At 47.1% G+C, this 26405-nt stretch overlaps 2 protein-coding genes across 5 annotated transcripts in view; one reads left to right on the top strand and one right to left on the bottom strand.

Annotated features, from left to right (window-relative positions):
• Positions 1-17058, top strand: part of LOC144149557 (uncharacterized) — a 28461-nt gene extending 11403 nt beyond the window's left edge. Inside the window, exons 3-6 of one of the 4 annotated variants that reach the window (XM_077681191.1) lie at positions 450-519; positions 2369-2560; positions 5562-5652; positions 14877-17058. In XM_077681191.1, coding sequence (XP_077537317.1) covers positions 2555-2560; positions 5562-5652; positions 14877-15274 — 495 coding nt within the window. In that variant the 5' untranslated portion in view covers positions 450-519; positions 2369-2554 and the 3' untranslated portion in view covers positions 15275-17058. Of the gene's footprint in view, positions 1-449; positions 520-2368; positions 2561-5561; positions 5757-14876 lie in introns of all 4 variants that reach the window. The other 3 variants (XM_077681189.1, XM_077681188.1, XM_077681190.1) reach the window with 3 other exon arrangements.
• A 5812-nt stretch (positions 17059-22870) lies between these two features.
• The window catches only part of LOC144149556 (rac GTPase-activating protein 1-like), a 35938-nt gene continuing 32403 nt past the window's right edge, over positions 22871-26405 (bottom strand). The window contains exons 14-15 of the mRNA XM_077681186.1: positions 24419-24518; positions 22871-23069 (exon numbers count right to left, since the gene is read on the bottom strand). Of these exons, the coding sequence (XP_077537312.1) occupies positions 23015-23069; positions 24419-24518 (155 nt within the window). The 3' untranslated portion in view covers positions 22871-23014. The remainder of the gene's footprint in view (positions 23070-24418; positions 24519-26405) is intronic.

The raw sequence follows: 26405 nt of genomic DNA, 5'->3' as shown, positions 1-26405 counted from the left end.
AGGGGCTAGCGGCACCTGATGAACGAAATTATAGCAGCCACAATTCGTTGGAAGGCTGTGCAGCTTCTTCCCACATTACAGATGCCGCTAGCTTAGGCTTGGCCAAGTGCTTGTGATGCCACCTGACCACCAAAGCAAGCACTGTTTCCCCTCCTGCCGTGTTTCTGCTCCGTGACCAAAGCAAAGTTTTGGGGCCACTCTACGAGTATAACTTTTCCAAGTTTGTGAAGTGGCACAAATAAGAATTTCAGCTGGAATGGAGTGGTGATGTTAGGAGTGAGACGATAAGAATTTTTGAAACCTCCAAGTGATGTTTCTTTCGTCCATTCAGGTTGTCATGTGTGTGCGTATTGTTTTAGCTCTCATTTTGTGCGTGCAGCTTTAGTATTGTGCAGGTAAGCCGACCTGATACTGGGCTAAGATTCAATTGGGGTTCTTATCTTCTGCAGCTACGCTAATTTCCCAGCCAGCACGCCTCTAAGGTGTGACCAAAAATTGGACTGTCTGCTGACTTCAGTGGTAAGAATGACAAAAACCAGTGGCATGTCTGGCACTTTCTTATTCAGTTAGACCCTGTTAACTCTGAAGTTCTAAGAAATAATATGTAAATGATTAAAGAGTTCCTGAAACACGTTATGAACATAGCGGAAGAACTAGCACAGTCATCAGACTATGCGGTTAGCAGCATGTTCCGAATATAACTCCATTTACTGGCAGTTGAAATCTTGCAGTTTCATTGCAAGGTTTTTAACCCGCATTCTTTGCTTGTTGTGTCATCATGGAGCATGCGTCATGGAGAATGCATTTCCAGTAAGGGGATGCATTGTCCTTGAGATGTTTCCTCGCCATCAGTGGGCTTCATTGATACCAATTAGCATTGGTTTGTTATCCATCATGATTTATCTTTCTTTTATCTACCTTGTTAGGCTCCCATTACAAGACGTGGGTGAACCTTGTAAAAAAACGCATGTATCCGCCTCATCGTGCCGCTCGTTTGCGTTGTGCCGACCTGGGGAGCCCTCTCTCCTGTCGCTGGTGGGAAAGAAGCACGCAAACATTATTGGACAGTGCGAACCTACACTATGCACGATCGTGCATTCTCTTCCGAAAAAAAAAAGCAATGAAAATTTCAACTCGTTTTCAGCGAATACAGGACAATGTTGCTGCGGAGTTACCACCTGCAAAGCCAGGAAAGAGAATGAGAAGGTTCACTATTGCATATTATTAGACTGAACTACGGGAAGTGCAGCTGGCTGTGGCGGTGCTGAGATCGGGGTTGTCCTTCCTTGCCGGAAGGATTGATTGATTGATTGTGGGGTTTGATAAGGCACGCCGCAGTGAAGGGCTACGGATTAATTTTGACCACCTGGGAATCTTTAACGTGCGCCGAAATCTTGCACACACGCGCGTTCTTGCTTTTCGCCTCCATCAGAATTGCCGGGAGGATTCAAAGTCACGGCCAGTATCACATGAGAGGATTTGGAAACAGAGTTTTCAGATCGTTGTTTCAGTGCCATTGAAACATTCCCACGGGATACCTTTATCATCACAGCGTTGTTGGATTGACTGTGAAGCTGTGCAATTTTCTGGCACTGTTGAATCGAAAGCAAATTTTCGCATTGCATTTTAACTTACTGTTTAGCACCATTCTGACCGCCTCTCGTTACACCTTGGTGATATATTATTAATAGGTAGTGTTTGTTATCACGGCAACCGTGAGAATTACCATCACAAATTTCTCACGGCAGTCGCATCTGATTAGCTAAACCTGCCACACTGAGATACTGTGGTACAAATATTCCCAAAAATCTCGTTCCTACAGCTTCTCCTGTGGCGCTGTGGTATGGTACTTGCTTTTACACGAAGGCCTAAGTTCGAGTCTGGTATTGATGAAGTTTTTTTTTTTTTTTTCCCCAAAGTTTTCAAAATTTTTGAAGTTTTTGCTCATCATGATTTTGCTTTTTTTTTTATTCTGTTTATTACTATATCAAGAGATCGACACACATGGCTTCTAGAATGGGTTGGATCAGGTGTAATATAGGTTGTGTTTTGTGTCGTTGGGCTGGGTTAGGTTAGGTTTGCTGCAGTTGGGCTGGATTCGGGTAGGTTATGATACGTTCGGTTAGGTTACGTTAGGTTCGGTGAGGTTAGGTTATGTTAGGTTATGTTGGGAGCTAATTCTATTCAGTGAATTTTAGGCCAGCCACCTTTTAACAAACTGCCGTGAGAATTTCCCAGAGGTAATTCTCACGGCTGCCAGGAGATTACTCAGCCTTATTAATAAGCTGAACATTGCACGATCTGCGGTAATTCTTGCTGTTCCTTCAACTTTGTGCTTCATGGCATTTTTTTGTGCTTCTCGTTCCAGATTTGCCAGCGAAATCTGCTTCTGCTGCAGAGTGTGCGAGAAGCAAAACTTGGCCATCAGCTTCTGTTCAAAAATGCGACTCACAAACACAGTGTGTGGTGCCACTGATGTTCAAATCTTCACAGGCATCGTTGAAGATTGTGTTCAAAAACATCGAAGTGCAGACGCGAGTTACAAGGGAAATAAATGCAGGTGTGTAGGCTTAACTTGTTGGTTTCACAAACAATACAGACTTCTTTTAAGCCTTGGGTGTCATCTGATACTTCTCGTCATCAGAGTGCTGTATGAAAGCATTGCAAAACATTTTTAACCACTGTACTGTCAATACGATCTTGGAACTACTATATGCTGAATTTTCTTGGGGTTTAGAGGTTTTCCAGAGCTGTTGGGAGCTGTTTATTTGGCTCTTGTTTGTTTCTGCCCTCTTATATGATGGCACAAAATTTATAAGCCATTTTCCTGATCCTGGGCACATTGTCATCTCGTTTATTAAACATAGTTTTGCACCCGCCGCGGTGGCTCAGTGGCTAAAGCGTTGTGCTGCTGAGCACGAGGTCGCGGGTTTGATTCCCGGCCGCGGCGGCCGCTTTTCTGATGGAGGCGAAACGCAAAAGCGCCCGTGTGTTTGAGATTTCGACGCACATTAAAGATCCTCAGGTGGTCAAAATTAATCCGGAGCCCTCCAGTACAGCATGCCTCATTGCCTGCGTTGCATCGGAACGTTAAACCCTACAATCAATCAAATCAAACATAGTGTGGACATCTATAAGAACTCTACATCTGACTGGACAACAGGCAGATGGCAGGCCATGGCTGTTCAGTAAGATAGACAGTAAGATAGACAGGCGTGTACTGGTGTGGAAGCAGTGTGCCACTTGCACCGTTTAGCACCAATCACATTTTCTACGCCGTTCTGTTCCAAAACTGCGCTGCAGTGTGCGCCACCAAATTTAGCAAGACACAGCTTTTTTCTGGATGTTGTCAGCTGTTACGTTGCACCGTAGATAATATAAAGATGTTCAGCGTCAGCCACATGAGGGTGGTAGCTAATGATGGCTATGAGGGTACAATTGAGACATGATATCCGACCAGTCTGGAGTGACCAGTGGTTGGAAAACGCAGGGCTAAGTGAATTAGAAGGGTGGCGCTGTTCAAGATGCTAGAGCTTAGTGCGGCATCCACTTCATAACAAATGGGTTATGATACTTGTGCTGTATTTTCTGCGTGCGCGTGTGGCGTGGAGCAATAACCCACCTGTGCCAATTTTATATCGATGTTTGGGGGGGGGGGATCAAATAACCCTTGTGCTCTGAATTACTGTGAGAACACAGATTCAATACAAACACCCACGTACCAACTCCCCAGCGCATCAAAGTTGTCAAAAGAATTTACATTGTAGTTTTTTCTGTAAGTGTAATAAATAAAAATTGCCACTAATTTTTTAACAGCTATTAAACTAAGTTTAACAGCTCATTAAACTTTGGTGGCAAGGAACCATTTCGAATGCCCATTTAAAACACCAAAGTTTAATGAGCTGTAAAATTAGCCCCTAAAGATGCATAAAAAAACTGCTTCGATTACAGCATTCACCAGGGTTCATAGTAGTGGAAAATAAAGATTGCAGTTTTATGGCCAACGCTGTTTTTCTGTTGTTTGACCAAAAATGGCTAATTATCTCTAATTATCTTGGGAACTAATTGACCAACTGGAAAAATAAGGGCATGTTTGAAATCATGGGGGAAAAAGGAGCAAGACTGACAAGTTTCACAAAGTTTACTTGAAAATTAAAAGAGGTTGTTTTAAGTCCAGTGCCCCCCCTTAACGCACAGATGCAGTAAAAACTCGTTAATTTAAATCGCAAGCGGACGCCATCTCAGTTCAAATTCATGAAAGTTCGAACAAATGGATAGGAACAGTACCCTGGGATGGGGAGGCAGTAGGCGTGTCGACAATTTGGTTCTTGAAAAGCTTTGTGGTTGCAGTCTGCCTTTCGTCTTTCAAGAAGTCAGCCAGCACTTTTTGCTTCAACGAGCGAATGTAGTGGAAGCCCACCTCTTCGCCGCCTTCAAAACTGAACAAAAGACAACCGGCATTCCGTCAGGCCATCACTGCTGTGTGGATGGCCGCAGCGGTGCTTTGTCCTCTTCCTCCGTGTTGTCACTTGTAGAGACAGCCTCTGTGCTTCCGACTTCTGAGAGATGTCTTCATATGCCAAAGAACCACACAACACTGCGCTCGCGTCCGCAGCGACGTAGTCTGCAAAGAATACGTCTTCCATAACATGCACCATGGGGGTTTCAGTTTGTTTTTAATGGATTTTACCTTCTTTTTCTGTTCTTTTGCATGTACAGCCGGTAAAACGCTTGTCTATAACAGCGATTTCAACTTCAACCAGCTGCATCCGAAAACTGCCGAAACATACTCGTTCCAAACATGTCGGAGGCAAAAGCGAATGGCTAAGACTTCAGAATTCCGCAGTAGTTTTATTCAAATCCCGCTCCGGCGGGGCGGGGCAGGATAGGGCTGAGAGTACGAACGCTGTGTTATAGACAAGTCTTTTACAGGCTGTACTGTAGGTGGCATTGCTTCATGTTCAGGCAGCGAGTGCATTTCTTTGGCTGTTTGTGAGGTGCCAAGCTGGCAGTGTGGTGGCGCATAGTTCGAATTACCTGTAGCAAGAACCACTTGCATTCGGAGTAACAGACATTTTATACAGAGGCTTCTTGGGGGCTTGGCTGGGCCAAATTTAGTACAGTTCAAATTACCCAGAATTTCAAATATTGAAGTTCGAATTAACGAGCTTTCACTGTAAATGTTTTTAGTGCTGGTCCATATTATATCATTCGTGCCCACATTATATCACTGTAGTACAAACTTTGAAAGTTTTTTTAATATTGTTGCATTTTTTTGTTAAGGAAAACGTCTTTCATGGCTGGGATGGAACTGAGTGATTTACCACAGGCTAGTTGTATTTTGTTGTATTTTTGTTTACGTATGGTTTTGTTGTATATTGTGAACAAAGTTGTATTATGTTCATGTCTCCTTTAAGCCTGCTTCCACCCTTGAATGTACTAACTGTACATCTCTTAAATGAGGATGCAGAGACAAAGAGATTACACTCAGTGAATAGTACAGCGAATGTGATATAAATAATACTCCACAATCGCTGCCTTTGTCGCGTTTCTGTTCCCAGGTACACGGATGGGATCGCTCTCCTCGGCCGACTGTGGAACCTGCAGAACTCGGCCGTCACTTTCGGCCGGAAAACGAGATTCCCAAACGCAGTGCGTGGTGCCATTTATGTTCAAGCCTTCACAGACTAACTTGAGGACCAAGTTCACGAGCGTCGAAGTGCAGACAGAAATTACCACCAAGAAGAGATATTCAGGTGTGTGAGCTTGGATTTTCAGTTACACTTGCCGCAAACAGGAAACAACTAGGCTTAGCTGCAAAGTTGAGGATTTGAATAAACAAAGCTGAGGTCTTTTATTTTCATAAAGTTTCTTTTCCCCACTCAACAGAGCGAGGTCATGGGCGTTGGCAGGATTTTGTTTTGAGGGGGGCAAATGAGGGGGAGGGCAAGTGCCCCATTTGCACCCTGCATGCCGACACCCATGATTGAGATATTGAATGTACACTATTGTACGTACAGGGGGGATTGAAAGAAATACGAAAAGTGGAGCACACAGCCTCCGACGCATGCTGCGCCGCCTGGCTGCAGATTCAGTAAACTGGGCAGACACGCCGTTTTTCGAGAGCGTTTGAGAGTGTGTCCTACGATTAGGGAAAATGGTGGATCAAGAAGCAACGGCGCTGATTTATTTTGAGGTGCGTTCTTATGCTCTCTTGCCACTTATGCTTATGTCCTTTACAAAATGAACAACTGTAAGGAGGAGGAGGAAAGCTCTTGCTAAAAAGCTTTTAATAAAACCAAGCAGAGTGATGAAGAAAAATCGAAAAGTTCTTAATGCTAACACAGTATAACCATAAAACGTGTAATTCAAATCTGAATAGAAAACTTTCTAATTTATCCAGTATTTTTCGTTAGCTTCAACAGGAGGAACCATTTGATTGTTTTTTTTAAATGCAGAGCATTTTAGTAACTCACGATGTCACCCGCGTTGGCGTCCGTAGTCCGCATCACTACGTAGTCCGCACCCTACACTATATAAAGAAATAATACCTTCCGGCGCCAGGTTTCGATCCCACGACTCTGCGGGCGGAACGCAAGGTACACGGCACTTTACCGACTGCTCCACGGAGCCGACACAGAATGGAAGGTTACGCACGCGCCTTATATCCTTGACTCATTCAACCGTCGGCCACAGGTGCGCCCTCTCCCCCGCGTCCTCCTTGCCTTCTCTCCACTCGCAACACCCTCTCTCGCCGCGTTCGGTTCGCGTTCATGTGGTGGCGCAATTTCAGCGCTATAACACTCTCTCGCGAAGGGCATTGGATTGGATTCGATTCGATTGGCTTGGCTTGGATTGGATTTGGATTGGGTTGGATTAAAGTGGATTGTGTTGGATTGTGTTGCGTCATAGCCGCGCCACGTTGCGTCGTAGCCTCTCCACGTTGCGTAATAGCCGCGGCAGGGGGTTCACGGCACGTTTCACCATCGACTTCATCGACAATGTCTACGCTGGAAGACAACAATTACAACAACAACAACCAATACGTAATCCATAAGACTTGCAGGCACGCCCCCCGCGGAAATGCTCTGCATTTGATCGTGCCCCTCGCGAGGGGGATGTTTTGATTTTTTCTTCTGGTAGCGCTGGGAAGGGATCCGGAAGCTTGAAGGTATCTTCGGATGTGCGTTGAAAGTCGGCGACCGCCATCACGTCACTTGCTTCTTGCGTTCCTTCGAGGAACGCAATTGCAGCTCCTTGTTTAAATGCTGGTACTCCTCGGTGAAATTAGTGACCAAAACATGGGATTGGCGTTGCTTAAAGCACGCGATGCATCGTGTGACGGAGACACCGCGATCGAGAAGTAACCTTTGGTCACTCTCTACGGTAGCTTCGATGTCTGGAGCAGCATCTTCATAGTAGACTGTGATCATCAAGCTTGCAAGAGGTGGCAGGGTGACATGACCATCCGCGATCCTTACGGCAGCACGGTGTTCGGGGTTCGGTTCCGGTGTCATGGAGTGATCGGGGGAAAAAGTTGGTCTGCAGATCGATTATTTTTAATTATGAAGCATACACGTGCGGATGTCTATCATAATTGAAAGCACGCAGTTATTGTGCATGGCTCTGAGGAAGTATCATTCGTGCTGCATTGAATTTGCGTGATTGGCATGGCACACTTGACAGCCACTGCTACGCGAAAATTCATTTAAAACGCTGTCCTAGATATTTTAGCCACCACTCAAAATCACAGGGCGTACATTTTACTATACATTTCTTCTTAGATATCAAGGCCCCTTTCAGATAAATCGCAAACTGCAATAGCGGCAATAAAATGCTGAGCGACTTCCGAGAGAACAGTTACTTCTTTTGTAGTACACAGCCAGACTAAGCTCATCAGAAACCGAGAGACCGCAGCGCGGAACACTTCGGGAGGCGGTTTTCGGCAAGGCCGAAGGAGTCCAGGAGGGAAAAAACTTACACCATCTTCCCATGGGGAACCCTGATGAGGATGCGAAGCATCATGGGGGTTCCGTGTGGTTCCATCGTGTTGCCGTTATGTTGAGTGATCTGGTGTTTAGTAGCGCCAGAGGGAATTCCGCGTCCGGGTCCACACCGGTGGCAAAGGCACGCAAGTACTGTTGTGTTACGGTGAGTAGGTGGTGGTTCTCGAGGCACCGAAACTCGTCCATCATGTTCTTGTCGATGTTGTCGTCTCTGTGGTAGAATCAGTAGTCTCCGGCAGCATTGGTGAGGTAAAGGTTGTTGACGTTGGTGCACCGGCTGAGAGCAACGTACACGCCCTCCTCTTCGCAGCTTTGTCTTCTTCTCCTCCTTCTTCAGTAGGAAGATGACGACGGTGGTTGAACGCGAAGCTACCTTGTGATGGATTCTTCGGTTGGCCAATCCCTAGGGGCATCCTGCCACAATCATCATCAGACGCGTTGCGGACGGAACCGAAACTAGCCAAAGTCGTGGTCGAGTGGCTAGGCGTGGAGGAAAGAAAGAAAGAAAAACAAGCCAAATAGTGCAGTCGTTAATGCTAAGACTATCTTGCTGAAAATACGATATTCTCTCTGTTTAGAACGTGTATCCACATCACCGGTTGCGAAGCGAAACCTGCTACTCGGTGCCTCAGTACGCCTCCGAACAACCTGACGTTCAGGAACGGTGGACAAGCCCGAGTCTCGACTCAGGGTCATACTATCATGGATGCTATCGGGCATACTATCATTTTTTTCCTCCATGCATACTATGGACTTGCCCTTCATCGAAGGAATTCACCCACCATCATGTAAACAAACGAAAATGTAAACGTCGCGGGGAAAACCGGAGAACAAGTGCCTGGCCCAGCCAAAATATTCCTTTTTTGTTATGGAAGCGTGTACTGAAAAGAAAGCATGACATGTTTTAAGCAAGGTTGCTTTTTGCGTCAAAAACTTTTTATATCCTCTGGCTTTGCACACTGGCAAAGTCGTACCAAGATGGCATCAATGATGGCAGTGCCCAGCGAGCCCGAGACTGCAGACCGCTTATTTTGACAATTTGATAAGTAGATTCCAATTTCTTTTTTTGTGCACCAGTCTTTCAAAACCATTGAAGGAATCTTTGGTGTGGCGTTCGCTGACGGGATGACCAAGGACATTACGAGTCGCACGCTTGCGCGGCTTTGCACTGGCGGGACGTGCAGTTTGAACGGATTACCGCCTGTCAATGCCGGCCGACTGCTGCAACGCTTGTTTCATTCCAGGTTTCACTTACTGTGAACACGAAAACAACAAACGTAGCGGCAGTTGTATAACCGAATTTTGGACGCGCACCGGTTGTTTCCGCTCGCGGCTGTGTATGTGCCGACAGTCCTGTGTGCTCGAAGCTGCGCGCATGAGGGCTCTCACGTGCGCACTTTTTGCTGAAGGCGTCAGTAACCTCGGAGAACTTATTACTGCACGTTCAATGTCTCTCTTTCTGTATGCTGATGATTACTCTGGGAAAATGGGGCCTACATGCGCTCATAATCATTCAAGTCGCCGTGGCTCACTTGCGCTTTCTTCGTTGCTGGCGTTTTCCACAAGGTAAACTTCTACGGGGTTCATTTTAACGCCTTGGTTGCGACATACGCACTTCATAACGCGACAGTGCAAACGAAACTGCCGTCAGCGAGATGCTGGTAAGAGTGAAACAAACGTAATGACCTGTCTGGCATGTCAACTTACTGGCGATCGCTCCAGTATCGTTTCCGAGCTGGCAGCAGGAAAAAGCTACTGTGCTCTCCGGAACAGTGTGCTCTCTTATCAGGTCTCAACAATCAGTTGACCGTCAAGCTCGAAGACTAAAGCACTCCACATGCCAATTCCGTATCAAGCTGCTTGTTGCGAACGTTCGAGCCGTCGTGAAAGCACCCCTGGACCGCACGGCGGCTTCGAGAATAAGATTTGTGGCTTTGCAAAACTGAAGAATCTTGGTGTATCATGCTTCATATTTGTAGGCATCAGTCCCGCCAGCGAACCACTGAGCTGCTGGGATGAAAATCGTGCTGAAAAGGCCCACCGTCTGAATTCTGACATGGCTGTAATCTTCAAATTGGTTATGCACGACCTTGCAGTTAGATCGTCTCCTCCCCGCGGTCCCCTCTAGTCCTACCAAGTGCGCGAGCTTAGCTGTACCATCTGGTAAGAAGGGACGTGCAAGCTGTTCAACCCAGAGAGAAGGCCGTGCTGGGAACTTTGTTGTTCGGTTACGAGTGGCGGTTTTAGCAATGTTTGGTTACCCCAAAGCGGGCTGCATGTGTCATTGCTGCTACATTCATCAGTGCTTGAGTTGGTCGGTCATTTGCTGCAAATTGCTGTGTTGTTTCCCGTTGTTGGTCATCCTTGTTCAGTGCCCTCCAGTTGTCATTCAATGCCACTGTCTCTATCGTCTTCCAGTTGTCTGACGTGCTCTGTTGTTAGCAAGTGCACATATAAATGTACCACTTGGGTGGTGTTGGAAGAATGTCAATGAAGATTTTTTCCGTGATATAATTTATTGTCAAGCAATTTCATCCGCATGTGCTGTTGCATAGCTATATATAAGCCAGCTGCTGGTCTCTAATTTGTTATCGCTGCTGAGCACGAGGTCGCGGGTTCGATTCCCGGCCGCGGCGGCTGCTTTTCTGATGGAGGCGAAAAGCAAAAACGCCCGTGTGTACGAGATTTCGGCGCACGATAAAGATCCCCAGGTGGTCAAAATTAATCCGGAGCCCTCCACTACAGCACGCCTTATCGCCTGCATTGCGTCGGCGCGTTAAACGCTACAATCAATCAATCAATTTGTTATCGCCTAAAGGGCCACGTGTGTCAGTTGTAAGCATTATCTGTTCTGAATTTTTAAGCTAGGTTTTAAGCTTTTATGAGTGATTTATGTGCATTCTAAAGTGCTTCTTTCCTCGTACCATCCTACCTGCCGAAATGCTGACATTGTCCACCATGACTCTCTGGCAAGCCCTCAGAGTACTAGCGTGTTTAACATGCAGTGCAAAAAATAAAACTACAGGGACACCTAATGATGCAGTGAATGCGAACGCATTAATGTGCCATGGCCGAACATGTCCGCTCATTATCAATTTCCCATTGTGTCTTTCTCTTTGCCTATAAATGCGCTGCTTGCCTCCATCTGATAGAACAGTGCCATATAAAGGCAGGTTTCAGTAATGCCACATGGTGACACTGTTGTCGAACACTAAAACAGCAGGCATTTTGCATAAACATGCATTATGCATTATTGCTTGATTGTTAGTTCTGTAATTAGCATTCCTGAGCTGCAAGGGTAGGCCTTTGTGCGTGCCTTTAATGTGTGTTCCCAAGTTCAGGGGTGAGACACCTGAATCAAGTTTGGGAGCAGTTTTTGGAGCAGCGAAATCTCTATTTCGGAGCAGAAGAACCTTGGTTTGGAGCCGTTAACGACATTTATAATGTCACCTTAGGTGCCCAAAAATCAAATTTTTGGCAACTTGGGGGGGAAAGAGCACTCGTTAATCGGTTTTGAACGTATATAACACTGAAACAGCCTTCTAATAAAGTTTTTCTACCAGAGTATCACGAGGTACCAAATGCACTACCTATTTACAAACCATTTTTAAATTCTTAGGCTCTATGTATAGACAGCATGGAGTTCCGTTGAAAATATCGAATTGAAAAACTAAGCAATCGTAAGGCATTTTTATTACCACGGGAATGCCGAAATTATTTTTGTAATCCCAGACTCGGCTTGATGCACAGGTGTAGAGCCACGGCAAAAGTTGTGCAAAGCGATCGGTGACAGTCGTCGCACCCCGCCAGCTTTCCTATTTCAAACACTAAAGCACGTTCACTACGATCGATCGTAATTTGAGTAACGTTGATATGTTTAGCCATCTCCCTTTTAGATGCAGAGCATCTCATTCACTCGCCTTGTCCCTCCGGCGTCGTCGTCGGCGTTGTCCACCCCTCCCCCATTCTCCTCGCCGCGCCAGCTGCGCTCTCCGCCGCTCACCCCCTCTCCTCTCCGATAGCGAACACTCTCTCGCGAGGGGCATTGGATTCGATTCGATTCGATTGGCTTGGATTGGATTAAAGTGGATTGTGTTGGATTGTGCGGCGTCATAGCCGCGGCAGACGCGCTGGGGCTGGCGCATGTGCAGTACTCTCTCTTCCGCGGTTTTCTCTCCTTCGGGCGCGCTGCGCATATAACCGGAGTGCCGTTCTCCGGCGAAGCAACATCCACGCTTGGCTCAAACACCTAGAGTCCACGCCGCTTTACAAGTACGCCAACGTCGTCATCGACTGGGACCGGCTTACGCAGTCCCCTCAACGTTATGTGCGCTATAAAACGCGGTCCCTTCACCGCTCCGCCTATGCGTCGCATCTACACAGGGGTTCCCGCGAGGGGAGGTGGGAGTTTTCTTATTGGCATTAAATTTCACTTCAGATAGATGAACCATTATTACTAGCGTGCAATAAGAGCCCGTCCCGCTATCGGACAGTGCTTGAACATTTTGCGGCGATGTAGCCTGCGCCGCCCCTTTTGAAGTGTTGACCGTCCCATTCTCGCAGCTCGCAAGCTCGCTGTCAAAGGCAGCAATAACTCCGCGTTTTACAACAACGCGATGAGTCCGAAATTTCACTTCAAGCGCACACCGCGCCTCACACGAAACGCGGCGATTATCGGGCACCGCGTTGTTTTTTATGAACTCCACCTTTCGAGTGGCGCAACTTCCCGTAACAGATCAAACAACTAAAAGTAAACCTAGCCACCCCCATAACCAAAAGCACGGTAGAAATCTGCGAAGAGCGGTCTGCCTAACCTAGAGCGAACTAGCCTTAACTACGAGCAACTGCTTCGCCCGCTGGCCATGTTTTCCCATCTTCACAATACCAAGATGGCGGCCATGGGGGAAAGAAAAGTTTATGGCGGCGCCCCGCATACTATGGTCCCTAGAAATATCTAGGGACCATACGCATACGCTGGCATACGTACGTAATGTCGTTCCGGAGATACGGCGCTCAGAAACTTGAAGAAGTTTTGTCGCCTCAGTAAACATAAGTATTTTTATACAGGACTTTGCAATGATTTAAGATGGGAAAGCTTTAAAAACGCACAGAATATAACATGTGCAACCCGACATTGTGACTTCCGAAAAAACTATTTCGGGGATTATTTTATGCGGGTTTTTTATTGAATGATCAATCAGTCAATTTTACTTTGGGGGTGCTAGAAAATTATGCGGCCAGTAAGCATTTTTCCCCACTGAAACTGATGGGAGCATTAAAATCGTTCGCTCTCAGACTGTTTTGGAGCAGTTTGGCGCAATTTTACCAATTTTCAAGCTTTTGGAGCAGCCAGGCGCAGGAAAACAAATTTGTATCAAATCTGCGCAATATGCGCAGCTGTCTCACCCCTGCAAGTCAAAAGCCGCAACACATTCAGTGGGTACACCTGGAGCCATTGGGCTGCTGCGGCGTTGAGAATGCCTTCTTGTTTCACGTTTCAGAAGCTCCGGGATGGATTCTCAGCCACATCTATGTTTACTCAATTTTCTTTTCAGCTGAATTGCATTACTCTGTTCGCGGAAGCTTTGCCGAGAAATATGGCGTCAGTTTGAGAATTTTAACTGAATTACATTACTCTGTTTGTGGGAGCTTTGGCGAGAAATATGGCGTCAGTTTGAGAATTTTAACTGAATTACATTACTCTGTTTGTGGGAGCTTTGGCGAGAAATATGCCGTCAATGTGGGCATTCGTTCACCTTTTGGTATTCTCCGAGATGCCGGCCTTTCTTTTGTGTGTGTCTGAATCATCCGTCAGCCGTGCTGTGTGCCATCTCTTCATCACGACGACACCAGGTTTTAGACATAACGAAATGACTGATGCTTTCATATTAAGGGGGCTCACTGGTCTTAAACCAAAAAAGTTTATTTTTGCAGTTATGATGATGAAAATTAGAGGGCACATGCAGTTTTTCATTCTGATTGTAGATATAAAATTTGTTTTTGAGTAAAATGATTATATTCAAATTTGTTTGGATTTTTATATTCAATTTTTTGACAGCCTTTGTAAAAAAACTGCTGGAGGGATGCAGTTAAACAGGGAACCAGTGAACTGTGCACAAATCAAAGAGTGCAATAAGACTAACATTATCGTTCTATCTGGTCTGTAGCAGAAGTTACGACCATTTGAAGTTTGGGCTTGAAAGGTAGCAGCCAGAAAAACCGGTTTTGGCTTCCAGGCCCATTCTAACAAACAAGAAAAACGCCAGTTTTGATAGCTGGCACAGCATGAAAACAGACAGCAAAAAAGTGTGGTGCCATTTTGGTAGTTGATGGGGTTGCCATAGTTAATGTACAGGGTTTTCTGTTCTTCTGTCTGCTTAATGCATAAAGTGAAACTGTAGTTTCTAAATTATCAATAATTCACGTGGAGGGCAGTTAGTAATGCAGCCACAAATAGGACCTAGACTAATTCTCTTTTCTCGGCTGACTGGAGCAAACCTGTCGCCCTTGCGGCAGCCCTAGGAGAAGTGCACCCAGGTGGAGCTCGACTGCTTCTTCTGGTCGGACGGAGGCACCAGCACCTGACCGGCTTGTCTGTCACTTGCACTTCATGGTGGTGTGCGCGATCCGCCAGCAAGTGCAGCGTCGTCGGCGATTAAGCAATTTTAAACTTTTCTAGTTAATTACCAATGCATTTCACAAGGTTTCTAGTCATGTGCCGCTTGTTTCGGAGGTACTTATGGTTTGTGAAAAGTAAATTTGGCCGAGGTGAAAGAGTTGAGTTGGCGTTTAAAGCCCCACTGTTGGTGCACTGACACTGTGTTTCCCATTGTGAGGACCCTCAGTGCTTCCCCTCCTTCCCTTGTGCAGGTTCCTCTTCTTTCTCCCTGTGTCGGCTGCTGCACTGCCAGCAGTGCAGCTACGTGACACGGTACCACGGCCAGCTGAAGAAGCACCGGCGCACACACACGGGCGAACGCCCCCACCGGTGCAGCCACTGCAGCAAGGCATTCGCGCAGAAAAACAACCTGGACGACCACCTTCGCCTCCACACAGGCGACCGTCCCTACCAGTGCCACCTGTGCCCCAGGGATTTCGCCCAGAGGACCAACCTGGTCACCCACTTGCGCACTCACACGGGCGAGAAGGCCTTCCGGTGCCGCTTCTGCCCCGAGGTCTTCAAATACCGCTACCAGCGGGAGATGCACGAGCGGAACGGCGCACAGGCACGACCAGGAGGAGAGGACAGTGACTCCGCGCTAGTGTGATTGTGGGTGGGTCTAAAGCAACTGCACTGGAGTGCCTGTTTAAAGATACGCTGCCAATTTGCAGACTGACATAAAGAAAAGACACCGCCACCTTGCACTCTCATCTTGGAGAGTGACAATTGCGATGTGACAGTTGCAATGTATTGCCATTGGTATGTATATTTAAAACACGCTGTGTGTGCGTCTCTCGTGTGATTTCCTTATGTGGTAGTGCCTTCTGTCGGTAAACAACAGTTGACGTCCAGGGCTTGTCTTGTATGCTTCTTGTACAGGCAATCTTAAAGGGGTACTGACACAAAATTTTGGAGGCGAGATAACTTCGGAGATAGATTGGTGTGAATACATATACATCATCTGCAAAATATCAGCGGCGAATACAGCCTAGAACATATTTAAAGTCAATTTTAAAGTGTGTGAAATGCAACCGAGCAGCCAGCAGAGGACCACGCGCAATTGACATTCCACGGATATTTTGTAAACAAACAACATCCAAATACGTCATGAGTTTGTGTTTGCCGCTTCCGCACTGCCGGCTTTTTTCGCCGGCTCGCCCGGCTCGTTGCTTCAATTGGAGGGCTGGAGGGCGGAGCTTCTGCTCTCGAGAACAAACGACCCGATCGTTTGCGGCAGAGGCGCTGTGATTTCGTCAGCTCATTGGGCAGCTGGCCGCGACCAAAGTTCTACAGCGATTCCAGGCACTCTGTTTCTATTACTTTTTATTGTCATTGGACGAGAAAACGCACCGGAGACACTAAAGGCCCACTCAGTGAGCCGCACGGTCGCTGTGCAGGCGGCGGCCACGGCCGAGAAGTGGCCCAGGCCGGCGCAGGTAGCTCGAGTGATAGCTTGTTACCGCTGCACGAAATTGTACCCAAGTTCCAACCATGGCAGCTTATATGAGAAAGGAGTTAATGATGCGATGGCGGGTTGCATTAAAAATTGTCATCTGCACGCTTACGAGAGCGGCAATCGAATATCCGCCGCAGTGCTAGCGGAATGAATCTGTAGGCGGACCTGTAGGCAGACCGGCCAGCTGCTTCCAGCGTGCATGTCTCGAGCGTCGCACGTCGTTCTTTAGCCGCAGTAGCATTTGCACTCGCAGCGCCTGCGTCACGTCCACGGTCGCTTTTTAATTAAGCGGCTCATGAGATCAGTACGTGGGGGCATTCGCAGAAACTGCCGGCGGTGCGGATTCGACAGTGCTACGGCAGCTCGGCTCTGTGATATTGCTCCGATGGTCAGTGGTCAGCTTTGTTCACACAAAATCCATCGGTTCACGGCACCCGCTGAAACCGAAACTGCGACTGGCCGCATCTAAAATGCCTCTAATTAACTAACCGTCGCACGCTGAAGCAAATGAGGTTTCTACAGTTGATAAGTAGGTCACTAACTACTTATCGCAACAAAAAAAAAAAAAAACAAGATGCAAATTTTTGTGTCAGTGCCCCTTTAAGGTTCAGCTATGAGCACTCACAGAGTGACGAAACATCAGAGGCGTAAACTGAAGGAACAAATGCAAACCGTTGTGAAAAAATAAGAAAAGGAAGGAAGTATCAACATTGTCTTTTTGAACTGGTGATGCTTAAAACAATATGAACTCCGGTTTATCTACGTTGTCGGCCTGAGAAAATCGGAGCCTCGTCCCGCTTTCGGATACGAGACTCCATGTACGCGATACGGCAGCTGGCAGCAGCATCGCCGGCTGCTCCCGCAAGAACAAAAATTGTTTGTTTAGAAAAGTTTTAGCAGTTCAATGGTGCGTTATTTTGTACTGCAAATAAAAAAAAATGTGTATTTTGGACTACACTACACAAAATAATGACAATTATTAATGTTATGACGTCTTCATGACGTCATGCGTGGCAGCAGCCACTGCGAGGGGAACTAGACGCTGCCTTTCATAGGCATGCTCAAAAAACTTTCGAAACTCTTCAAACAACGTATTAGAGATAATGGTAAAATTAATAAAATTAGTCTCTAATGAGTTTCCTCCCCAAATATTAACATTGTTCATAACTGCAACCTCGGCCTGCAAAATAGCAGGCACGACCGTTTCGGCAAAATACGCTTTACTTCTTTTTTCGTTAGTTTTAAAACAGCCTGTTTTTATTTTACACTTTTTGTGGCACTTCGTTTAAATTTGCAGCCACTTAAAGGGGCCCTGAAAGGCATTTTGAGCACACTAAATGAAGTAGCACAATCAATAGATTGGGTCGCCAAGGTCATCTGGGCCAAGTATTACTCTTTTACGCGCAGCGGAAAGCTCACACTTTTGTTGCAAAGTTTGTCGCTTTTTTCTCACCCTTTCCTTCGTGTTTTTGGACGCCGCCATCTTCACATGTCTACATCATCGATTCCCCGATGTTCGTCATGCGCTAGACATCCTGCTATTGGGCGGCTTTCTCACGCACTTCCGGCAAAGAGATGAGTCGTCTGCTCAGCGTCGACTAGCTGGCTGATCTGCCAGCGTAGTGCCGGAGTGCTTGGACATTTTACGACAAACGAAACAAGTGTAAACAAACGCTTAACCTTTCGTATTGAATGCAACACGGCCATAACACGACATGGATATTCTCTTACCGGAGTACGTTCCATAAAGAAAGCGTTGAAGCCCCGTGACACTTCTTTCGTGCAATCGCAGAGAACACCCTGAGGCGAATGCCCGGGTTTGACGGATACATTTTTTTCCACTTCAAAACAATCCAGAGATGCGTTTCAAACGAACACAACGTCACAACATGCGTTGCAAGTCTGAACCGCGATTGACAGACGATGGGTTGCCTCCTCCTGCCCGTCGTAAATTCGGCACTCACGTCGCGCGCGGTTTGCGGGGACGAACAGCAAGTCACTTAACTCTGGCGCGCAAGCCGAGATGGCTTTTAGCCACGCACACTGCACATACCCCATGCGAAGTTGAGTCGTACGTCGCTCGAGAAAGATAATCCAGACCATGGGAAGCACTATCCACCCGCAGAAGCACAACGTCGCATTTCATCGCGAAACAAAGGCGTCCACAACACACACACACCATCGCCTCCTGTAATGCCAAACGCATCTCACACTTCCTAATGAGAGTGAGTGGTACGTCTGCAGTGCCCACATGTCGCGAGGTGGGGCCCCGAGCTGAACCGGGATCACGCAACCATAACTGACCTCTGGGGCGGTTTGTGCCTTGTTGCCAAGGCAACCGATGTTTGAGATCGTCAAAGAAAGGCGCTTGCTCCAGCGCTAGAAAGCTCAGAGCCGCGCCGGCGCATGTTTTGCCAACGTTGCCGCTCTCCACCACGCGTCGCCCCATGCTGAACTGGTCACATGATTGAAGCGTTTTGTGCACGGGTTCTTTATCGGTTTAAAATGTCTTTTTCACATGGCGCCGGCAGGAATTAACCACCACCGCAAAATAAGACCCGGCACCAGCGGGGCCACATCTCTGATACGGCGCTTTTTTGATAAACAGTGCGCGGTGCATGAAAGAGACCGAGCGCAAGATCCTCCCCAGCGGCTGCGAGTTCGCCGCCGATTAAAAGTCACGTGCTGCACTGCAGCAACGCACACCGCGAAAGGGCAAGGCCAGGCCACCGCACACATGCGGCCAGATTTCTCGTTCGCTTATCCATCCTTGAGCGGAGTGCGGAATTCATGGTGTCAACAAAGCTTGCCCGTAGCAGACGGCAGTCGGAGGAGCGTAATGCGGAAGTACGTCACCGCTGACTAGCGCAGCATCATGGGAGGGAGTGCTCGCGCGCCGTCAACAGTTGAAAAGAGGAGGAAACGCGGCGCGACAATAATGCGCGGTTTTTGATTTACGATTTCTCAGCTAATACTCATCGCTTTAACAAAATTCTTGCGGGAGGAGATTGCTAATACATTGTCTTATTTGGTTACATGTACATCCATGCATCGGCGGAAGGTATTTCATGACCCCTTTAAAGTTTTAATCCAAGCCAATGATGAAACTAAGGCGAGCGCGATGTATAATGGCGGTCCATGACGACACAGACGACCTTGATGTGAGCCGCATAGACTCTAGCGCCAGATTCCTCTCTAGTGTATTCTGTAAGAAACTATGACCTATTTCAATATATACTAACCTAGGTTGCCAACGAATGTTGTCGGGCGTGGTTTGTTTTCACAGACGACCTTGATGTGAGCCGCATAGACGCTAGCGCCAGATTCCTCTATAGTGTATTCTGTAAGAAACTATGACCTATTTCAATATATACTAACCTAGGTTGCCAACGAATGTTGTCGGGTGTGGTTTGTTTTCGCCGCATTTGAGAAATTTGGGCAGTGATAAAGCTTGTTTCTTACACACTGATCTTGGAGGCGAGGCCATTTATGCTAGTACTACAAACGATGCTACCAAAGCTCCCTTATTTGAGCCAAGAAAAGCTACCACACATCCCCGGTCTCCCCAACACAAGCCACGGTAGCCGCAAATGGAATGGAATGCACCGTTCAAGTGGCGTTGATCTGCGTCACAGTAAACATTGCAGCTTTGCTCGTTCCTGCTGCCGGTATGTAATGGGAGAGCTGATGACGATGGTGAAATTTGCTGCTTGTTGGTCCGCTGCCTTCATCTGTGGTGCGTGGACCGCCACCTCTCGCTACTGCAGAGTTCAAGTTCGCCCGGTTGAAAGTCTCTGAAGTAGATGTTTTAAATGCAGAGCATTTCTTTAACTCACGATGTCACCCGGCGTTGTCGGCGTGCCTCGGCGTCCGCAACAGTTGTTCCAGGTGCGCCCTCACGCTACCCTCCTCGCTCTCAACAACAGGTCCGCACCCCTCCCCCTACACTATATAAAAAAATAATACTTACCGGCGCCTGGTTTCAATCCCACGACCCTGCGGGCGGAACGCAAGGTACATGGTGCTCTACCCACTGCGCCACAAAGCCGACACAGAATGGAAGGCTACGAACGCACCTTATATCCTTGACTCATTCAAACTACGTCAAGAAGCTGCTGATACAACGCATTCACTACCTGTGGGCGGAACGCGAGGTACATGCTCTTCCCACTGCGCCACAAAACCGACACAGAATGAAAGGCTACGAACGCGCCTTATATCCTTGACTCATACAAACTACATCAAGAAGCTGCTGATACAACGCATTCACTACCACCAACTCCCCAAACACTAAACGTTAACGCAATACACCCACCCCCTATGCGACGCATTTACTAGAGTCCCCCTCGCGGGGAGATGGGCCCTTTATACTTTTTTGTGTTACAGACGCTGGACACCGGCTTTTCCGCTCAGTGAGCCACACAAGGCTTTCGCTGTTCAAAAAATCAGTTTCACGAATTGATAACTGCTTGCGTTGTGAATTTGCTGAGGTGCTGGCAGCTTGCATTTTCTGGTCACTGAGAATTCCCTAGGAAGGCTTAGGGGCCAAAACCAGCCCACCTGCTTCAATAAATTACCTAAACGCCTCTGACACGTGGCCAGGGACGGATCCAGGTTTTTTATGAAAGGAGGGGGGGGGGTCAGCTTCTATCAGTAATGATGATGATGACGAGGACGAGGGACATAGCCTTTTTATTCACCAAAAATTTTGTAAAACCAAGAATACAACTAGGAAAAAATCAACTACCTGAGGTCGTAGAAAAATCTTCTTGGGGGTATCGATTCAAAAATTAAGGCAGGGTCAGGACATCCAGGACCCCTCCTCTGGATCCGCCAATGCCCACGGCATCACTGGCAGCGATTAAATTACATTTTGGAGCCACTGAAATGCACGGTCTTTTATTGGCCACCGCATTCAGCTTCTCCCTCCTGCACACTGGTAAGGTGTCCTTAGCATAGAACTGTGGGAAACAGTTTAAACCCATGCAGTGACATGCCACCTGCTGTGTGGGCCAATAACCCTCAGATCTGACGTCGGGGAGAGGTCTTGCAAGCCTACTTCACTGACAACCACATGTGGTCTCCTGGCTCCACTAGCTGCAGGTCACCAAGCACAACATTTGGGTGGATTTTGTAATTGTGTGAACACTTGTACTGCTCGACTACAGAAGCCTGTTGTTCATTTTGGCTCAGCTCAAAGCCCGTGTTCGCCTCGTCAGTGCGCTGAACCTGTCACGATGCCCACACGACTGCAGTGAACTCTACTTTCGTGGTGCCGTTATTAGCCGGGGCTGGCTAGCTATGGTTTCAGCTCTCCGTGACAACCAATGTCCACACTGGAGCTCAACGTAGGTAGCAACTCATCCTCACACCTCATGCGATGCATATTGCATTGCAGACATAGCATCGAAAAATCCGACTCTTCCCTTTCTAACCAACATTGCACGACTGGATTTGGGTTTGTTCTAATACAGCCGTTTCCTACATATACAGTAAAATCTCGATGATACGAATCTCACGGGACCGCGAAAAATATTCGTATCATCCGAAATTCGTATGAACCAATACAGACCAAAAAATGTAGCGCTGAAAAAAGTTTTCGTGTATTTCTTTTCTTACTTTCGCCTGAAAAAATTCGTGATTTTCTTCTGCATTTTTTTACCCCCCCCCCCCCCCGTCGCAAAGCGGTCCTTTCTGGAGCGCGTAACGCTTCGCGCTCGTCACCTCACTCGCAGTGCCCAAGCTCGCTACATGCCGCAAGTCAAGCGTGAACCACATGGTGCGTTTTTGCACGCCATTCGCGCACCTCGGCTTTGCGCGCACTGTATTTTCACGTCTGTATCGACGATTTTGCGCCCGCGGTAGCTCGTACCTCAACCAGAAAATGACACACGACGCGCACGGCACCATGGAGGAGCCTGACGACTTGCGAAGCGCTCGAGACAGCCGGCTTGGCTCCGCCGGAGATGGTTAGGCTTAGCACCCCGGCAGATATTTCATGGGCGCTTCCACTAGCGCCGTGGATGATGTTTTATAGTACCGTTTTCGCATGCATAATCAGCTCCTTTACCGCACAAGCTACTTAGCGTCTGCTTTGAGCGGGATTTTAAAGAGCGGTTAGGAGCGGTCACTCGAGCGGCCACGCCACTGCGCGGCTGCAGCCGGCCACGCCGCGAGAAGCGTGCAGGGTTTCGCGGCGGTGTCAGCAAGCAGAAAACAACAGCCTGGCCGTTTCTGAGAAAGAGCGACAAAGAGGGGAGAGAGAGCCGTCACTTGCTCGTTCGTATCATCCGCCGGGCCGCGCAGGTCCGTTCGGAACAGCCGAAATTTTTCCCATTGCTAGCAATGCAATTTCGCCGGGACTTTTCAGAAATTGGTATCACCCAGAATCGTATCATCGAGATTCCACTGTAACTACATGCCTACAGTAGGAGCCCATGTACTCACAGGAGGAGGAAATCCCCAATTGCTTACAACTTTACAGTGAACAAACTACTTATGACAAGTAATAAGTTACTCGATAAGTTTTACACCCGTTGGTATGTTGGCCCACCCTGACATCACTGGGTACTGCCAAATCGGTGCCTCTAACAAGAAACTTCATTTCACTAAAAATAGTTCTTTGTCATTTTTGTCTGCATGTCATGCTCAAGCATGGTTTTAGCACTTCAACTTTTGCTTCGCAAACAATTAGTTTGGAAAAGCTGCAGCTGAGCTAGGAAAGAAGATTATGAAAGGACAAGCAGCAAAAAATAAGAGGACTTTATTGGAATGAGGGAAGGAACTCGTGATAGGACGTGTACCAAAGAATAAAAGAGGACTTTACTGGCTTTGCACAGCCATAGTCAAAGGTTTATAAAAATCCCTGAAGAATTTGGCAGCACTGCCCGGTCATTTCATGGTGGGAGAAGAAAAGAAGTTGGCGCGTCTTGATCCCAGTGTGGCACTGAAAAGTTGCAGACGTAGGTTGTTAGAAAATTACTCTCAAAAATTGTTTCCGCAAATAACGGACAATCGTGGCAGTTTTTCTTTTCTCAACTGATATGCCATCTGAGGAGCATCTCTTTGCTGCCACTGAAGCCAAAGCTCTCTTTCCATCGACAGGCTGCTGCTGGGAGACACTGCCAAACTAGTGTCCATTTGTACAATGATGTTGCACACATTCAGAGTTCAAAGTAGTACCTACTAGTTACAACAACAACAATAATAATATTAATAATAATAATAATACGTAATAATAAAAAAACAGACTCCAAATTCTGTGAAACAAGTAACTGCCATGTGTTGTAAGTTGTAACCAAAGGAAAGAAAAAAAAAAACAGTGCAAAGTTAGCACAACCCTTGCACTGATTCAAGGAGAGCGACAGCTCCCTGTGTGAACTCGAACATCTGTAGTCCTCCTACACGTCTGCACATTTTGTTACACACACCACACATATGCAGTTCCAGCCCGCACCACAGCCACACGCCCGCAAAAATGCCAAGTTTGCTACATCCAGCGGGGTTTCTGCATTCCAAGCCGACGATGCCACTGGTGGAAGCACATCCTGCTATATACAACTCCCATAGCCAACTTGTGAAAATTCATTTCCAGATAAGCTGAGGCATGTTTGTTTCATAGTATCGCTTTTGACTTCTACTCATCTCAAACATTACCACAAAGCTTTTCGAATGCTGTAACTGAACCGTTCTTTGCAGGTTTTCTCTGGCCTCACTGAACACGATGGTGTCGTCTGCAAAAATATCAAATGGCTCAAATCTTCCACACCCCCTCGTATGCTGACTTCTCCCCAATCAGCCCTTCTAAATAGCCCCTCCAGACGGACCACCAATAACGATAATGCCCCCTTGTTTGAAGCCCGTCTCTATAAGGAGCCCTTTCACCCTCTTCATAAAGGACTATCATGCTCGCACGTTTCTTGTACGTGCCTTCCAAGAGCCTTCTGCAAGCCCCCTCATCGCCTCGTCTTACCATGGTTTTCCTACTGTGACAGACACCATGAACCAATACAATACAACACAATACAATTTTGCACAATACGCCTTCCTCCGACTTGACGAGACCAGCGTTTCTTGCATACCCCCTCACACACCATGCTAGCCATGCTTCGCACCCTAACCCTCTCAGTGGTCACGCCTGCTCACTTGAACAGCGCCACTGGCCGCCTGTTGCTCCTGCCCACTGGCGTCACTATTTCATTGCGGTCATTCCCGCCATGCATCTACAAGGCCCTGCATCCTCTGCACACCCCATTTTACGTCCAGACAAACAGTGACCGGCACAATGTACATTACCTCTTTGGGGTGGGCCGGGTGGTCTTCTTGCCCCCACCGCTGCTACCAAATGGGCCACCAGAGGACGTGTAAATGGGGCCAAGCAGCTCACTCTGGGGTCCTGCGGCAAAAGGGTGGCACTGAACACGACAGCATTTCTTACAACTCAAACATTTCCCCAGTAGTGAGAGCAGTGCATTTCCTGAGTCACTCAAAGGTAGAAGAGTGCAGTCAACGTGATTGCGAGTGTATCAACTACCAGCTTCTGTGCGTTTTACCATTTCCCAGTAGAATATTCTGAAAGGTTTAACATACAAGACTTCAGCCTTAATTAAATTTAACCAATTGCCTATTAATCAATTTGATTTTTGACTAACCTTCCACTTCCCTTACTGGTCAAGTTGAAAAAGCCTTTTCGGTGCTGTTTTTATCGACCTTGTCAATCATTTGGCGCAATTATGCGCTCCATTCCTTGGCACTTTTAAATTGGCACTCAAGTTTTGTCTCTCCCCACCGCAAATGTTTTACTAGTTACAATAAAACTTGGTTCTCAGCAATGAGAATTTTATTTTGTCCAAAGTTTCTGCCACTTACAGAGAATGACTGCAACATTTCGGGGTGTATGCGCACGGAACTCTATACCTTGTGAAATCAAACTTTCTTTTATGACAGGCTCATTCTACCAACAAATTGAACAATCATAAATAAACTCAAGAGCTAGACTGGACATATGTCAAATTTCGAAGGTAAAATTTGCTGCCAGTATGCTCCATAACTGGTTTTAAGGCGATAAAATCAAGTATATGGTAAGATTTTCGTGTTCCTAATGTATAAGCACAAATGTTCTCCAAAACTAATTAAAGCAATATCCAACTGATTTTATCGCCCCTCTTGAAAGATACTAGACTACACCCGGCGACAATTTCCGGAGGCAATGCAGTCGAGGCTACGGAGTCAAACCACGCCGTTTCGCTGTGCATCTGCAAGTACGTTCAAGAGAAATAATTGGCTGGCTGTAACCTAGGCAATTCAAACGTAAGTAGTGGTTATTTTTCAGCCTTGGATTGATAATGCCGTCAAATTGTCAGTCAGAATATGTGAAACGAGAGCACTATCTTTTAGATTTTCGGGTTTTTTTGGTCGCGGAGTCGGCTGTTGGAAAAGGGGAAAAAAAAAAAAAGCGACCTTGTTGACAGCAGCTTCAATTCATTTGCAAATAGTTTCGAGAAGCTTGAGAAGCAAAAGCTGTCAAAACAAACAAAGCAAGTTGCCTGCAACGTGTACACCCAATTGAGAGTGACACAACCAGGACTCCATCAATTCGACATTTTTTTCGGTTAGCCGGCTTGCCGGCGTAACCGAGCGTACAAGTGTACTGTCACACGGCTCAAGGCAGAGGTTCTGAGTGGCACCCTTAAGTCCCCAAACCGTAAAAGGCTTCGCTTGGCAACCTTAAGACCACATAAAGTCACAGGAAAGACAAGAGTGCAGTGGTACGACAGTTCCACCTTTCAACACAGTCAACGTGATCCAAATGGGATTTGACTTGGCGCCGTTGTTTGTGCGTGCTGCTCTTTTGGTATACCGCGTTCGCGCAATGTAAGCACGCTACGCAACGCCCATGGTGCTGCCCAGTTCCCAGCTCCACAAGAGTTTACATATCAGTGCATGCTGTCAAAACTGCAGCGCTGACAAAATTCACTTCACTTCTGAACGACACGGAGTTGGGCGGTGTAGTCCACAGTCAGTCTGAGCTGTCCAGTCAAAGCATTGGCTTGTGTTTACAAACAAATGTAGCCTGGGGAAGGAGAAGCCAATATGCCAGCATGCTCAGTGATTGTGGTTCAGCACACTCAACCAGGGAGCTCATGCGAAGAAATGAACTGTAGCAAAGGCGTAGTATCTGCGATACCAAAACCGAAACCAGTTTGTCGGGAACTACTTTGGCGCAGTAACACAAAGCCATTGCCACAGAAAGTTGTCCCCGAGTATAGTGCTTAATCTCCTT

Source organism: Haemaphysalis longicornis, unplaced genomic scaffold (genome assembly GCF_048455015.1).
Source record: "Haemaphysalis longicornis isolate Haplotype H1 unplaced genomic scaffold, Haemaphysalis longicornis Haplotype H1 scaffold_8, whole genome shotgun sequence".
NCBI lineage: Eukaryota > Metazoa > Arthropoda > Arachnida > Ixodida > Ixodidae > Haemaphysalis > Haemaphysalis longicornis.
This window is presented reverse-complemented; position numbering and strand designations above follow the sequence as displayed.